This window comes from Natator depressus, chromosome 1, assembly GCF_965152275.1.
Source record: "Natator depressus isolate rNatDep1 chromosome 1, rNatDep2.hap1, whole genome shotgun sequence".
Classification (NCBI taxonomy): Eukaryota; Metazoa; Chordata; order Testudines; family Cheloniidae; genus Natator; species Natator depressus.
The window spans coordinates 269,418,655-269,435,653 of NC_134234.1; the positions used below are offsets into that span (position 1 = coordinate 269,418,655).

Genomic DNA, 16,999 nt, shown 5'->3' on the forward strand with positions numbered 1-16,999 from the left:
CAGGAAGCTGCAAGCAGGTACTTTCTTCCTGGACGAGAAGATCACTGTACGGGAAGTCAAAATGCCCTCCTGAGAGACCTCGCCTACCCCTTAATGCCATGGCTTATGAAGCCATACAGAGGGCAACTTGACAGCAGCAAGGAGTGGTTCAACAACAGGCTGAGCAAATGCAGAATGACTGTTGAGTGTGCTTTTGGCCTTTTAAAAGCCTGCTGGTGCTGCCTCTATAGGAAGCTGGACCTGGCTGATGACAATATTCTTATGCTTACAGCCATGTGCTGTACGCTCCATAATATTTGTGAAGGGAATGGTGAAAGCTTCACTCGGGGCTGGATCACAGAGGCTCAGTGCCTGGAGGCTGAGTTTGAACAGCCAGAGACCACGGCTATTAGAGGGGTGCAGCGCGGGGCCATATGGATCAGGGATGCCTTGAGGCAACAATTTGAAGCGGAAACCCACTAATATTTATTGCTATGCTTGGGAGTGCAGTGCTTGTAATGCTAGAGGTGATTTGTGCAGATGATGCAATATGAAGGTTTAACATAATTGTCTGTTGCTTTGCAGGGCTCTATTTGCATTCAATTAATAGAATAAAGATTGCTTTGAAACCAACACAATTCTTTTATTAAAAAACAACTGAAGGAGTGAGTCAAACAAAAAAACCCCATAAGCACTCAGGGTGATGGTGGAAGGGAAGGTCCCAGCTGGAGGTGGGGTCCCGAGGCGGCTAAAGATTTGTGTATGTTGAGGGATCATATCCAACCTTCTCCTCTGGAGTACAATTCAGTGGGTACTGTACTTCAGCAGGGCCAAACTACAGAGGGATGGGTGTTGAGTGCAGTGGGTAATGGGAGTCCGCAGTGCTGGACTGCGAGGTGGGATGAGTGGAATGCCACAGATATACGCTGGAGCCAGGAGGTTGATAAGAGTGCGTTGGCAGTGTCTGGGGGAGGATGGGAAAGAGATTTGCAGCAGGGGAGAGTGGGCATGGAGCTGCTTGGTTTGAAGAGCTAGTATTGCCTGGAGCGTGTCTGCTTGGCGCTCCATAACCTTTAAGAGCCTCTCCATGGCTTCATTCTGGCGTGCCGCGTTCTCCTTTCAGTCCCTCTTCTCGCTGTCCCACCCCTCCTTCAATTCCTGTTTCTCGGCAGTGGAGTGCATCATAACATCACCCAGAAAGTCCTCCTTAGTAATTCTTGGCCGCTTTCTAATTCTGCACAGCCATTCAGCCGATAACAAAAAGGGAGGCTGGGCTCCCAAGGTCATCTCTGTGAAATTTAAATGCAACATTTTACAGAACGCTGTAAATTTTATTGTTTGCAACACACAGAACACTGATTCAGTGATTTAAAACACAGCCACTCTCACACCTATCACTAACTGGCTGACCTCAGGCAAGCACACGAGCCACAAGTCCCCCAAAATGGTGAGTAGCTGCAGGGGCAGGGTAAATCACTCTTCCCGGATCCTGCTGTACACTGGGCACGGGGCTCTTGGGGACAGCCAGCACGGTAGGGTGGGCCTGATAATCATTCCTGTCCCCACACTTTCCACAGGATGTGATCATTATGGAAGATATCTCGCTGCTGAAGGTGAGCAGGGAATCAAGGGAGAGTGTTCTTCAAGACTGCGGCTTCCGCCCTGGCCTTTATGCAGCTCGCCTGTGTGCAGCAATGGTCCCCTTCTCCCCCCGTGATGGCACAGTGGTGCAGGAAAGTTACTGTTAATGGGGCAAGAAACAGAGCAGCTCTGCCAAAGAACCTGCAGCAATGGATTGCCCAGTATCTCCAAGAGAGTTTCCTGGAGATCCCCATGAAGTGAGGGAATCAATCAACAGCCTGTTCCGCCACTCCAACTAGGCATGCGGTGGGAGACAAGCCTGCTTTCTGCAATCCTCCTTCCCCCAACAATTCGCTTCAGTGATTCTGAAAATCAAATCCACTTACCAGGGGCCTCCTCTCCTGTTTGTGCTTTGCCAACATTCAACAGCTGTGACTTTCTAGCCTCCTCCGGGGTAGAAAAGAGCTCCTGGCTGCATGCATCTCTGACCGAGTCATCCTCTGCCTCTGGGTCCCCCTCCACATCCTCATCCAAGATTTCCTCCTCCTGGCTCGGTCCACTTTCGACTGGCACGCGAGCCACTGAAGTATCCACAGTGGTCTTTGCAGTAGAAGTGGGGTTGCCACCAAATATCGCATCCAGCTCTTTGTAGAACCGGCAGCTTGCGGGCATAGCACCGCAGTTTGCCTCCTACGCCTTGTGGTAGGCTTTCCACAGCTCCTACACTTTGACCCTGCACTGCAACATGTCCCAGTCATGGCCCCTTTCTCTCATGCATCGTGAAATCTGTCCGTAGGTATCATAATTCCTATAGCTGGAGCGCAGCTGGGACTGGACAGCCTCCTCCCCCCAAATGCTGATGAGGTCCAGCAGCTCGGCATTGCTCCAAGCGGGGGATCGCCTGGTGCATGGAGCAGGCATGGCCACCTGCAAAGACACGCTGAGACTACTGCAAGCATCACCAAGCAAACAGGAAGGGGACTTTCAAAACTCCAAAGGAATTTACGGGGTGGGGATGACGGTTGGTCACCTGAGGGCAGGGCAGTAGAGTTCAAACCGATGACCAGAGAGGCGAAAACAGGCATTGTAGGACACCTCCTGGAGGTCAATAGCAGCGCTGTAATCGACCATGGTGTCTACACTGGCATTGCAGCATTGTAGCCCTGGGGCAGAAAGCTGTACGTCTCTCGCTGGGGTGGCTTTTTTACAGTGCTACAACTGCGCAGTTTCTGCGCACTAAGTGTCGTGGCAGTGTGTACACTTCGGGAGTTACTGTGCAGAAACTTGCACAGTGTAAACAAGGCCTAAATGTTAAGGCTGAAAGTTACATATCCTCCATCAAAACAGTTGTGAAAGGGGAAGTAGAAGAAATATGGCCTAAATCCCACACTCCCTTTTGAAAACTCTTAAAGGGACACTGTCAACAGGAGTTCTTTAATTTCCAAAAATAAATGTTCAGGGAGCTCCCTTTAAATCAGGGGTGGGCAAACTTTTTGGCCCGAGGGCCACATCGGGGTGTAAAACTGTATCGAGGGCTGGGAAGGCTGTGCCTCCCTAAAGAGCCTGGCCCCTGCCCCCTATCCGCCCCCTGACTGCCCCCCTCAGAACTTCCCACCCATCCAACCCCCGCCCCCTGCTCCTTGTCCCCTGACCACTCCCTCCCGGGACCCCCACCCCCTATGTAATCCCCCCCGCTCCGCATCCTGCGTGGGGGGGAGGGCAATGGGGGAAGAGCCGGGGGATAGCCTCCCGGGCCAGGAGCTCAGGGGCCAGGCAGGATGGTCCCGTGGGCTAGATGTGGCCTGCGGGCCGTAGTTTGCCCACCTCTGCTTTAAATAGTATGTTCTGACCTTTTCAAAACATGGAAATCTCATTTCCTGTTCCATACTGATGTTTATAGGAGTCTTTTAGGCAGAACCAGAAGCAACAGCAAATGTTCAGAAGCACACCTTCTTCTCCCTCTCCTTCATCTCTGCATACACGTACCTGCTTTTTTTCAGTTTCAGCTCTTCTGCTGTTGAACACCCTTTCATGGGGCCTGGCCAGAAGAGGCACATGAGCAATGCAAGACAAAATAGAGAAACTGCACTGACAGCACTTTATGTACAGTCAAAGCAAGAAAACAAACTGGGGGTGGAGGAGAAAATTTGTTAACTTTTTTTTAATAAAAATCTCAGATATTACAAGTAATACTACTACATGTAATTTCAAATGGAAACTTTGTTTTTTAAAATAAAACATCAGCTTGAAGTCAATCTCCAGTACCATATCAGAAGATAATGAGAGGAAATAAGAGATATTTCTTTTAACAGACTAAGGCCCTCAGCGGGGTTGCAGGAACGCACATGAATCTGCCCATATGGTGCTCACTGCAGGATTGGAGCCTAAACTTTGCAAATGGAGGAGAAAGGGTGGTGGAGGAGAATTGTGCAGGGGAATGGCCTGAATTTTAGTGTGGTGTGTAAGCTAACCATGAGCTAGAAATGATACTGGCATGTCTGGCATATTTAAAAAATCTGGAATGACCCATGCTCTGATACCTGTATTCAATTCTATATGCAGAAGCCAGAGGATGAGAGGCAGGAGAGGGAGCAAGAGCCAGGGACTTGAGGGTATACAGGAGTAGGGGAACTAGCATAAGAGCTGGGAGTAAGGGAGAGGGGGCCAGAGGTCTATAACCATGAGTGCACAGTCCCCTCTAGAACCTGGAACTGAACCCAGGAGTCTTGAATGTCTGCATTCCTTTGTCAGCAAACAGCTCTGAAACTCACTAGCAAAGTGTGTTGCACTCCCTCTTGTGCCTATCCACATACTCAACCTACTACTGCAACCAGTTACTCTGTTAAAACTATGCTGTGATCAAAAGGTCTGACCCCTGCTGAGACCCAAGTTGGGGGTCAATATGGTCCCACGTAATAGGATTTCTGATATTTCAATTTTGTTTTAAAAATTAGGGAACTACAGTAAAAAAAAAAAATCTATAGAAATATCAATAAGGTTGCAAAGTAAAACACTCAAGCTAGGAAAGGACTGACTTAAGGTTTCTTCTGCAACTTTAATTTAGCCACTTTGTGGATATGTATTATAGTAGTCTTTAATTACATGAAAAATATGTGATCAGTAATTAACATTTTTTATCCTACTGTATATGCATAACGTGGCAAAATGTAAGGTTGCACAGGCACCCTTAGTTCTGTTCTTTCCTAACTTGAGTGTGTGACTTTGCAACCTTTTCATGTAGCATAGTTTTTTGAATGTTTATATATAAAATACAGTTTTTCCTAGGGATGTCAGCCGTTAAAACAATGCTTTTGTTCTCAAGCTTGGGAAAAGACATTTTTTAATTGGTGACTCTCTCATTCACAATGATGAGGATTTTCATGTTGGACTAACACTTCTAGCAAAAAAGAACCATTTTCACTCAGTACCTGAGGCCCTTCCACACAGCTACTGGAGTGACTGCCAAATGAAACATAGTATTTTGATGCTATTTTTTGAGGCATCATTTATTACTGCCATCGAAGCTGTGCAATAACTTGGTACAGTAGATGGCACTTTTGTATCACAGAAGAATCATTCTGAACCTTAAAAGGACATAGGCAAATATGAGAATTTACAGAATTATTACAAATTTTGTTACCAATAATCTCTGATTACTTTTTTTTTAAATGAGAGGGGAACAAATATTTTCATTTTTTATTATGTATATTTGCCAACTCTTTGTGTATAACTTTAGTTTAACTTACTATCATGCACTGCTTTGCGGGAGCTCACATGCACGTTCAAGGCCCTAGACCTTGAAAGAGAGTTTTTTACCAGTAAAAGAGGCAGAGCTCCTGCTGTTTCTGAATTTTGGGCCCAGTGTCTCTTTCTGGAAGCAATGAGAACTGACTGGGGAGCCCCCTATCTGCCCAAACCCCTCAACTCTGATAGGACTACAGAATCTGTCCCTTTCCCCCTTACTCCCACCTTGTGCAGAAAGCTAAGGACTGCATTTTTCATTCTACAGACATTTGCACTGGGAGGCTGAGGGAACCCATTTCTTCACTGTTCAGAACATACTCCTCCTTGCTCCTCACTGGATTGGGGAACTATCTCAGACATCCATGCAGGAGAAAGGGAAGGGCAGCCCTTTTTCATCTTCAGTCTTTCTTCTCGGCTATCCTATTTCCTCTTCCAAAATCCTCCAGTCCCTCTACCCAACACCTAATAATCTTCAACCCCGAAGGTTTCAAATTTACATCTATGATGGTCCACCACTCTGCCTCCCATGATCTCACTTTGCTTTATGACCCCTTTGTCCCTCATGTTTTCCCTATTTTCTTTTGCTCTGCTTCTCCCAGGGCTCCTGGGTCAATCCAGACCTCTTCCATATCTCCACAATCCCCCGCCTTGCCCAATCTCCCTCGCCTACACCTTCTGTTACCCATCTATTCACAAAAATGATCACCTCCATCCCAAAGGCTTTGTCTCCCAAGTGCCCCTGTACCTGTTCATCCATGCTTTGCCCCTCCCTAAGGCTTCCTCCTCTCCAACTTACCCACTGTATCTGTCCCTCAAGGGGAAAGGAGAAGTAGTTGCGGCCTGCTGGCAGGCCCGCATCTGGGACTCCACTCTCAAATCTGCACAGCTCATTCTCTACTCAGGCAGGTTCCTAACTCTGCCCTATTGTGACACAGAGCTAGCTGGAAAGGGAAGAGGCGCTCAGGTAGGGAAAGAGTTGAGCTGGCTGTGAACAAGTGTTCACTTCTTAAACCCCCTGCCTGCCTACCAGGGGGAGGGAAAGGGAGGGAAGACAGAGGCAAGCCAAGAGACATCATTGCTGCTGCCTCAAGTCTACTGAGATGCTTAGTTTCAGAGTAGCAGCCGTGTTAGTCTGTATCCGCAAAAAGAACAGGAGTACTTGTGGCACCTTAGAGACTAACAAATTTATTTGAACATAAACTTTCGTGGGCTAAAACCAACTTCATCGGATGCATGCAGTGGAAAATACGGTAGGAAGATACATATATATATGTGTGTGTGTGTGTGTGTGTGTGTGTGTATATATATATAAACACAGAGAACATGAAACAATGGGTGTTATCATACACACTATAACAAGAGTGATCAGCTAAGGTGAGCTATTACAGGGGGGGGGGGGGACCTTTTGTAGTGATAATCAAGATGGGCCATTTCCAGCAGTTGACAAGAACATGTGAGGAACAGTGTGTGTGTGTGTGGGGGGGGAATTTTGTTTATTTCCCCCCCCTACTGTTCCTCACATTTTCTTATCAAGTGCTGGAAATGGCCCATCTTGATTATCACTACAAAAGGTTTTTTTTCTCTCCTGCTGGTAATAGCTCACCTTAACTGATCACTCTCGTTATAGTGTGTATGTTTCATGTTCCCATTGTTTCATGTTCTCTGTGTGTGATAGCTCAGTGGTTTGAGCATTGGCCTGCTAAACCCAGGTTGTGAGTTCAATCCTTGAGGGGGCCATTTGGGATCTGGGGCAAAAATTGGGGATTGGTCCTGCTTTGAGCAGGGGGTTGGACTAGATGACCTCCTGAGGTCCCTTCCAACTCTGATATTCTATGATATATATTTTTCACTGCATGCATCCAATGAAGTGGGTTTTAGCCCACGAAAGCTTATGCTCAAATAAATTTGTTAGTCTCTAAGGTGCCACAAGTACTTCTGTTCTTTTTGAGATGCTTAGCTAATCAATAGCCTGCATGCAGGGTGGTGGTGATGTTTTGTGAAGCACATATTGTAGTTATGGGTAAATGCAGGTAAACAGAGTTTACCCACTATTTATTTTGAGGAACATTGAGAGTTTGCATTGTTAGTCTACCCACTTCTTTTTTTACCACTACACCACTGGGGAGGCCTGCAACAGCCATTCTCCTCTGCTATTTCTCTTCCTTTCTCTGTCGTCAACTGAAATTTAGGAGGTGAGAGGACAGAGCCTCATTGCTGAGCAGTAGAACACAATAATTTCCCAGTTCTTGAGAAGGAACACTCTTCCCTCTACTGCTTAAGACCCCTACCTCTGTTTCCTAGTCATATTCATAGCTTCCAAGTTTTATGCAGATCCATGTAACATTTTATGTAAATTACCTCATGAAATAATTTGCACATAACTGTAAATTTCAGTTTAAGACCAATAAACCCTGCAGCGATCAGAGACTGGGGTAAGACATGGAGTTGCACAAAACTTGGCAGGTGGGTGGAGGGCTGGAGGCTAAAGGGTGTTGGGTGGGGGGAGGGGAGAAGGTGAAGGGAGAATTGTTAAGGGACAATGCCGGGACTACTAGCTTTGATTTTTGCTTCTCCTTTAGCTACCCTACAAAAGTGCTTTGGACCAGGACAGGAAAAGGCCTGTGATCCCAGGCAATCAAAAGAACTCAGGTAGGTTTAAAAGGGAACATTCGACCAAGGACAGCTGTTTAGGGGAAACAGATTGAGACGTGATACTCCACTAAGGGTGCCTGAAGAAGTTAGTCCTGCCTAGGATACAATCAGGGGATGGGAATGGGAATGGAAGCTTTTAGGTAAAATCAATAATCTACAAGTCTTAAAATCCTTTTTCCCCCTTTTAACTGCTTTGTTCCTACTATTAAAACAAACAATATTTTGGTTTTAAGAAGGCTGTCTCATTGTATACAACCAACTACAGCCTGCCTAAGGGAAGGACTGTGCAGGTACTCAAACACCGTCAGCCCCACAGGGCAAGCCTGGTTTATAGACCAGGCTTTGAGCTTCTGTACACTGTGGGGAATGCAGTCAAAGACCAGAAGTGCAGCTAGTCGCATAACCATGACACCAAGATTTTCAAAAGTGACTAATGATTTTTAGTATCCAACTGGGGACACCTTTTAAAGGAGCCAGGTTTTCAGAGGAGAGGTGATCGGCCCTTTCTAACAATTTGGACCTCTTAAGGTCTCAAGTTAAATACTCAGAATTACTAGGAAAATCAAAAGCTTCTGAAAATCTTGGCCTTTGGTATCTTCTGCTCTCCCCACAACCACTCACCTCTCAAAGCCCACCAAGGTCAACAAATTGAAAGAAACATGAAGTTTATAGACCAAACCATTTTAGAGATATAAGCCAAAATTTAAATTTCCAGACTAGATGAGATGTAGTATGTGAAATTTGAGGAGGATAAACTTTTTTCGGGGGAAGCTGTGTGGGAGAGAGAAGGGATTTAAAATCAGGCTTGTAATTGAAAGCTAGCCCAAACTATGCAGTGGTTACTGCCGATGAAGTGAGCTGTAGCTCACGAAAGCTTATGCTCAAATAAATTGGTTAGTCTCTAAGGTGCCACAAGTACTCCTTTTCTTTTTACTCCATAATAAGCTCACCTTATCTGTCTCTCCCAAAATATCAAAGAATAACAAATAATGTGGTTTTTAGAGAGAGCTTCTAACTAAAATTCTCAGTGACATATGAAAGTTTGCCAAACCTGTTTACGTAAGCCACAAAGATTTCATAAATGTTTACTATGAAAATAAGATTAATAAAATGACCAATAGAAAACTACGTGCAACCCAAGCTCCTCATAAATCTTGCCCTTTTCCTGGTCCCTAGCCTTCCCATATCCTGGCAGCACAATTTTAAGCCCCATCTCACCCTTTGTCTATTCGTTATCAAATGCTCAAGGTGCAACACCTCCTCCTTTTAGCGTTGATTCATTTCTTCTGTTGTGGAATCACCTTAATAACAGCCACCAGTTCCAATTACTTAAATAAAGCAATAATATTTGACACAGAAAATACAGAAAAGTAAATAGTATAGAACAAAAGAATACTAAGCTATCCTATATTACATTACCTTTTCTATAAGTGTTTTCTCCTTTCCTTGAGATCAGTAAGTAGTCTCCTTCATGATTGCTTTATTTGGGGTTTATCCGTTTCTTCCTGTCTGGCTTTAAGGAATGCAACATCTGGGAGAAGGAATTTTTGTGATCTGATTCAGTCCATACCCCATTAATGATGGCTAAACAAATTTTGGATTCTGCCCATTTTCAGCCATTTTTATACATATTTTTATGGCAAGAATCAGTAGCTAGCACTGTTACCTGTAGGTTTAATGTTTCTCTTATTGGACAAGTACTGTTCAGGCTTGAAGAAATGCTGCTACTATTAGTTTTGCAATGGTTTTTTGGGAGGAGCTGTTGCAAGCAGCAGGAAAGTTTGATCTATCTCCGTGTCTCTAACTAGTCAGTTTTGGGGTTAGAGTTTCTCCCTGGGTATTGATGAAAGAAGGGGTTGCTTGTGTGCTGCTTGACTGCCTTTGTGGTGTAAATTGGTCTTAGAGGAGGGCATATAAATCCTCTATTACTGTAATTTCTGATCACCTCAATCTTCGACGTATTGATTTCATACGGTGTAAATTAAAATAAGTTACCCCATTTAAAATACTTAGATTCTGCATTACTGATTTCTTCTATAAAGGGAAACCAACATGGAAGTCCCTGAAATCTGCTACTGCACATCACATTCCCTAACTCTGTGGAATTCATTCAGCATCATACTTCTTCAAGTAGAAGTAGCCTTAGCAGAACTCAATTTTTAAAATTTTGGTAAATAATGTAGGTTTAATTTTAAGCATTTTTTTTAAAAAAACCTAATTGAATTAAATGTTCACAGTTGTGGGAAGTTATGAGGGAGGACAATTATTTAATGACAATGAACAGTGAGATTTTAAAAGTTAGAGCTTTCTAACTGTTCAAACACAAACTGTCCATACCACCTGTTTAAAAACTACCAAGTGACTAGCCTTCAGTTAAACTCATGTCCTCAAGCAGCATTTTGCTTACTTTGCCTGTCCTACGTTTTAATGGGGGCAGATGAATGTATTTTTTGAACCCTGTGTGTGAAATTTAAATTCACTGACATTTGCCCACATTTACCATACAAATCCCGTCCTTCCAAGCCCGGCTAGGAGCCCCCAGCCCAGCCCCCAGGAGAGTGAGTCCCTTCCCCCTCGCAACTCCCCCTCCACAACACGGAGCATGGCTGACATGAGGGGGATTTGAGTCTAACTCTCCCTGACTCCTAAGGCATTAGAAACGAAGGTGGCTCCCCCACTCCACGGGCGGCGGGTCAGCAGCTCAAGCATCGTTGCGAGTTCAGTCCCGCTGGGCCCGTGCTGCTGAGGCAGAGGCGCTCGCGCTCTGGCGGGGGCGGAGGCAGGCCAGGCGCTGAGCTGCGCGCGGGCCTCTCTGGGGGCGTGGTCCCTGACGAGAGGAGGGGGGCTGCGCAGAATGGGACATGGACGCTCATGGTAACCAAGCAACTGGGGATGGGGCTCACTGTTTCTTTAAGGGCGAATCGAGTGCCTATCGCATGGATGCGGCTCTAAGCTCGGCGCCGCGCTCACAGGGGTGGATGGGGCCCTCGGCAAGGCAGGGGCTACTGCTGGGGTCGAATTCGGGGCTCGGCTAGTCGGGTCTGGAGCGCGGGGGTTTTGACTGCGCCGTGGGGCGGCCGCTGGCGCTGCAGGACAGGGGATCGCAGCGCCTGGAGCGGGCGCGCTGGGCCCCTGTCCCATGGCGTCTGTGCTGGTAAGGGAGTGGGCGGGCTTGGGGGAGACGCTGCCCGCCGAGCCCCGCTCCTGGGGCAGAGGAAAGGGAGGGACCCGGCAGCTCTGCTGTGCGCGCTGGGAGGGGTGGGCCCCCCGCTGACTGCGCTGAGGGAGCCCCGGGCAGCCGCCCGCCAGGCCCCGAACTGATGAGCGTGTCTCCAGCCGGGCACCGACCGGCGGAGCCGCCTGGGGTCCGCGCCTTCTGGCCCTGCCCCATGCGCTGCCCCTTCTCCACCGGGACCTGCTTGTCTCCGGCCGAGCTCTGGGTTCAAGTTGTCCCCGGGGCTTGCGAGCCAGCGCCGCGGCGTTAGAGCACGTAAGCCGGCCAGCCGCCGCTCCCAAGGGAGGTGACAAGCCCCGCTAGTGCCTCGTGTTTTCCTCTACTGCTGCTGTTACCGCTAAGGGCAGCTCTCAGCTGTCACGGTGATGGGCGTCTGGGCAGATCGGTGATGGACGCTCCTCGGTGAGCGAACTGGCCACCTGGAAGGGAGCCTGGAGCCCAAAGATAACGGGGGACAGCTTGTCACAGCTCGCTCTGCCACGGGAAAACCTCTGCCCTTGAAACAGGGAGAGCAAGGGGCGTCCAACAGCTGTTAAAGGGTTTTCGTTTGCGGTAACCAAACCAAAACACATTCAGAACGCCCGTTCACTTTGATTTGTCAGAGGAGAGTTACAGTCCCTTAAAGGGGAGCAGGAGGGTGGCCTTGCATATGATTTGCTATATCAGTCCTGTTTGTTGCACGGCGTTTTTTACTGCCATCCAGGGCCAGATTCCACATGGGCGGCGGGTTGTTGTTCCGGAACATCTGTGCTATAATAGGGACATTCTGTAGGGCCTGTCTTCTCGGGATTTTTCTCCATGTCAACATCTAGAGACCAGCACCTGTGCCTGGGCCTCTCTTGGCTGTCACCGCACTTCTCCGAGTAATGCAACCTTGAGCAGCGTTCTAGCTTTTAGGATGCTTTGCAGTACTCTCCTCCGCCACTATTATAATAATGAAAGTAAGTTTTATTCTGGGCCACCGCGCTGCTGCTTTCCCAGAATCTTTCAGTTGTATCTCAGAGAAGCTACCGCCTTTCAATATTAATCTCGGTGTGATCATAACATGGGGAGTTCCGGGTTAACAGAACAAAAATCAGGTGATGACACAAAACTCAGTTCTCAGATATTACAGGTTTCAGAGTAGCAGCTGTGTTAGTCTGTATCCGCAAAAAGAAGAGGAATACTTGTGGCACCTTAGAGACTAACCAATTTATTAACTTCTTCTCCAGGAGGATCCTATCTTAATTCGTCCCTTTAAAGGCCACAAAGCTGCAGTCACAGGCGTTGACTTCAGCCCGAGCACCACGGCACTTGGTGAGTTTGTTACCTCTGTAGCGCGTTAGAGTTGCAGGCTTATGCTGAACGCTTTGTGTAGGATCCAGACGCCCAGGTCCTGCAACGGGACTGTACTCAAGGAGGAGGGAGGATACAGTGCCGCTGGAGCGCACGGAGGGGGAGGAGCTAGAGGATGGCTACAGGTGGGTGGCCCCTACAGGTTGTCGCTTGGGCAGGAGGCGGTGTTTGCTCTCCGGAATGACTGAGGAAAGTTTCTCAGCGGCTTCCGGAGAAGCGTGCTCGTGTGGCTCCGAGTCTAGCTCCGGTCCCCGGCGGGTGGGGCCGGCGGAGGCGGGGCTGGCGCACAGGGCTGGGAGGGGGGGAGGCGTTTCTCTGTGTCGGACGGGCCAAGGGCTCCCTGCCCCTTTTTTAAGCGACAACTTTTTGAGCAAACCACGGGGCGGAGGGAGAGTGCCCGGGGGAGGGGTTTGTCCCGGGGACAGAGAGGAGGAAGTAAGGCACGAGAGAGCTGGGGCGGGGGCGCTCTGCACAGGAGGCGGGGAGCGGGCGGGCGCGCGGGGGAGGGAAGCAGCTTCGTTGTTTTTTTGCTGCTCCGCATCCCCGCTCCGGACGATATCCGGGAAGAAGAGGACCTGCCGCAACCCAGCCGACCCCTCCCCAGCAGCCTGGGCCCGGAACTGCTGCCCCCCCGCGGCTCCCGGCCGTGCCACGAAGGGGAAGAGCGCTGCAATAACTTACAGCTCTCCCTGCCCGTTTTAATCGCTTGCAATGAGGATCCATCTGGCCAGAAGATGGACTTGGCTTGGCAGAAGCTGCCTGTTGCTTGGCCTCTTGATGGTTGCCTACTTCGTAGTGGAGCTGTGTGTTTCTACCTTCCATGCCTCCTTCACCGGAGACAGCGTCACCAATGGGAGATGGGAGAGGCACTTTTCTGACAGACCAGAAAAAGCAGAGGATTTGGCTCGTCCAGTTTATGAAAAATCTCCTCCTGATTCTTCTGCGCTAGGAGAATGGGGTAAGGCCTCTCGTCCACAGTTGACACCTGAGGAAAAGAAACTAGAGGAAGAGCTGATTGAAAAATATGCAATTAATATTTATTTGAGTGACAAAATATCTCTGCATCGTCACATACAGGACAATCGAATGTATGAATGTAAAGCCAAATCTTACAACTATAGAAAACTTCCAACTACATCCGTTATAATTGCTTTCTATAATGAAGCTTGGTCAACCTTACTGCGGACAATTCACAGCGTTCTTGAAACATCTCCTGCAGTACTTCTAAAAGAGATTATACTAGTGGATGACTTGAGCGATAAAATATATCTGAAGGCTGAACTTGAAAAGTACATTAGTAACCTGAAAAGAGTTCGTTTGATAAGAACCAGCAAACGAGAAGGACTGGTTCGTGCACGCTTAATTGGAGCTACCTTTGCTACTGGTGATGTCCTCACATTCCTAGACTGTCATTGTGAGTGTAACTCTGGTTGGCTGGAACCACTTTTAGAGAGGATTGTTGAGAATGAGACTGTGATCATTTGTCCTGTTATAGATACCATTGATTGGAATACATTTGAATTCTACATGCAGACGGGGGAGCCCATGATTGGGGGATTTGACTGGCGATTGACATTTCAGTGGCATTCTGTACCTGAACACGAACGTCAAAGATGGAAATCTAAAACTGACCCCATTAGATCCCCAACTATGGCTGGTGGGCTATTTGCAGTTAGTAAGAAATATTTTGAGTATCTTGGTACATATGACACAGGGATGGATGTCTGGGGTGGGGAGAATTTAGAACTATCATTTAGGGTGTGGCAGTGTGGCGGCACGTTGGAGATCCATCCTTGTTCCCATGTAGGCCATGTGTTTCCAAAGCGGGCTCCATATGCGAGGCCAAATTTCCTTCAGAACACGGCACGTGCTGCTGAAGTGTGGATGGATGAGTATAAAGAACATTTTTACAATAGAAATCCTCCAGCAAGAAAAGAAAATTATGGTGATATTTCTGAAAGAAAACTACTAAGAGAGCGTTTGAAATGTAAGAGTTTTGACTGGTATTTGAAAAATATTTTTTCCAACTTACATGTACCAGAGGATCGTCCAGGCTGGCATGGAGCTATCCACAGTATGGGAATATCATCAGAATGTCTAGACTACAATTCACCTGAACATAATCCTACTGGGACTCATGTGTCTCTCTTTGGATGTCATGGTCAAGGAGGCAATCAGTTCTTTGAATATACATCGAGTAAAGAAATTAGGTTTAACTCTGTGACTGAACTGTGTGCTGAAGTCCCTGAACAAAAGGATTTCATTGGCATGAGGAACTGCCCAAAAGATAGATCCCCTATCCCAGAAAATATCATATGGCATTTTAAAGAGGATGGGACTATTTATCATTCTCATTCAGGAAAGTGCCTTAGTGCTTATCGTACTTCTGAGGGTCGGCCTGATGTGCAAATGAGGACTTGTAATGCTGCAGATAAAAATCAAATTTGGAAGTTTGAAAAATAAAATGGCCATTGATGATAGTTATTATCTGAAGAACTTCAGAGTAAATTATGGCTGGCTATGATTTGATACATGAATTTCCTCTGAGAGCCTTCCCTGTAGTAGTTTAGGAACTGAATCTCCTATGCTGAAGTGTACGAAAGTGGGTTGGCAAATCCTGGGAATTAATGTTTAAAAGTGCCTTTTTGTACTGACTTAAGGTTTTTATTTTTGTAGGGTCTTGATTCATTATTGCTCGCATTTCAGTTTATATTTTAGTTTTAGGAAAAACATGACCTGTTTTAGACCTGAAGAGTTCTTACATCAAGTGAAAGAAAATCTGTTACTTTAGATTAAGGTTAAGAATTTAAATCTAGAGAAGTTAAGGTTCTCACAGCAATGTTTACTTAGCTATATTGCAGATATGTATTATGACATAAATTCACAGAATAAATAATACAGTAGTACATGGCGGAGTTAACATTGGTGTTGGAAGTAGAACCTTAATCCTTAGTACGTTGTATAATCATTCAGGTGTTTACTTTATTGGGGATCTGCCAACTCCTAAGGGTTTTGAAGAGGTCATATTATTTTTAAAGGAATGAAAGTTTCTATTGCCTAACTACGTGGAAGACAGGAAACCTTAGGACTGGCCATGCTTCATTCCTTAATTCATATCCCCCTCCACATGTGAACACCTCTTCAGTCTTGCCCTAGTTCCTGAAAGCAATTTGATTCTTCAACACCTGTCCCACCCGCCCTAATGCTAGAGGTAGTGGAACTAGAAAGATGGGCTAGCAGTATCAGAATGTTGGCCAGGTGGAGGTTGGGGGGTGGGAAGGGGATGGTTAGGGGTGGGAGACTATTGAGTGTGTGTGGCCGGCGAACCCAAAATAGTGGGTAAGAACCTGGTGCATTTATCTGGACTGTGAGAGAGAAAAGGGTGGGTGTCATGTTGACATTTGTCTCTCATCTTTGAATTCTCAGAACTAGTATGCACATTCGGAGTGCTCTAAGCAGTAGCTAGCACTCAATTTCTGGACATTTGTTTATATTCTCAACACTACCATTATGTTTACATAATCTTTTGCATTCTTTCTTGTTTTTTTTTCTTCATATATGTAATATTTTATATACCAGTATGTTAGGAGGTAAAGTAAAGAGGTGCTTGTGTGGATAACAACATTAAGGCAGTGGTTCTCCACCTATTTACTGTTGTGGGCTGCATATGCAGCTCTCTATGTGTTATGTGGGCCACATTCACTCAATATGTATATGGCCTGTGTGGCCCTGAGGATGTCATATGGGCTGCAACTGTGTACTGATTGGACCTGCAGGCTGCAGGTTGAGAACCATTGCACTAAGGTGTTTGTTTAAATGTGTGACCATAGATAAGATGATCAAATAAAGTTTCTTAGGTGTGTGATCATTGGATTGCATATTCTAGAAAAAGTACAATGCCAGTACCAAGTGTTTTGGGGCCTCTACATGATTCTTCTAGGCACTGGCTTAAGCTTTGGCAAATCCAGGGGTTTTTTTTCGTTCTGTATTCGTCTTGTGCTGTCTATCAGTAGCCACCAGATACCAAATCTTGATCTTGGACTGACAGCTCTTACCTTCAGATAGAGAGCCACAAATTAATGACAGAAAGTGAGCATAAAAATCTGCGGAAGGTCTAGTGGGATATAGTAGGTGGTGTTGGTTCATTACTCCAGGGCTAGGCAGAAGGGAAAGGAGATGGCTGTTTGGAGGGAGAAAGTGGGGTCGTAAAAGGGCTAGGGACTTTCTAGAAATAATGAGGCAAGAAGGAAAAGGATGTGTGTTCAGAGGTATTTCTAAGAATTTGTGAAGGACTGGAGGGAGGAAGGGAAAGAAGCGACCAGCAAGCTGGGGCAAGAGTTGCTAGGATGGAAGGGTGACTAGATGAGGAAGGTTTCAGAGCAGCAGCCATGTTAGTCTGTATTCGCAAAAAGAAAAGGAGTACTTGTGGCACCTTAGTCTCTAAGATGCCACAAGTACTCCTTTTCTTTTTAG

At 46.6% G+C, this 16,999-nt stretch overlaps 2 protein-coding genes across 2 annotated transcripts in view; both read left to right on the plus strand.

Moving 5' to 3' along the window:
* The first annotated feature begins 10,924 nt into the window (after positions 1-10,924).
* POC1B (POC1 centriolar protein B) overlaps positions 10,925-16,999 on the plus strand; it is a 100,751-nt gene continuing 94,676 nt past the window's right edge. Inside the window, exons 1-2 of the mRNA XM_074941921.1 lie at positions 10,925-11,110; positions 12,403-12,487. Of these exons, the coding sequence (XP_074798022.1) occupies positions 11,096-11,110; positions 12,403-12,487 (100 nt within the window). The 5' untranslated portion in view covers positions 10,925-11,095. The remainder of the gene's footprint in view (positions 11,111-12,402; positions 12,488-16,999) is intronic.
* Positions 13,084-15,726, plus strand: GALNT4 (polypeptide N-acetylgalactosaminyltransferase 4). Its single transcript, XM_074941920.1, has one exon. The coding sequence runs from the start codon at positions 13,238-13,240 to the stop codon at positions 14,987-14,989; it is 1,752 nt and encodes a 583-aa protein (XP_074798021.1). The 5' UTR covers positions 13,084-13,237; the 3' UTR covers positions 14,990-15,726.

Coding starts and splice junctions, on each gene's coding strand:
- GALNT4 (XM_074941920.1), top strand. CDS start 13,238: ATGAGGATCCATCTGGCCAGAAGATGGACTTGGCTTGGCAGAAGCTGC.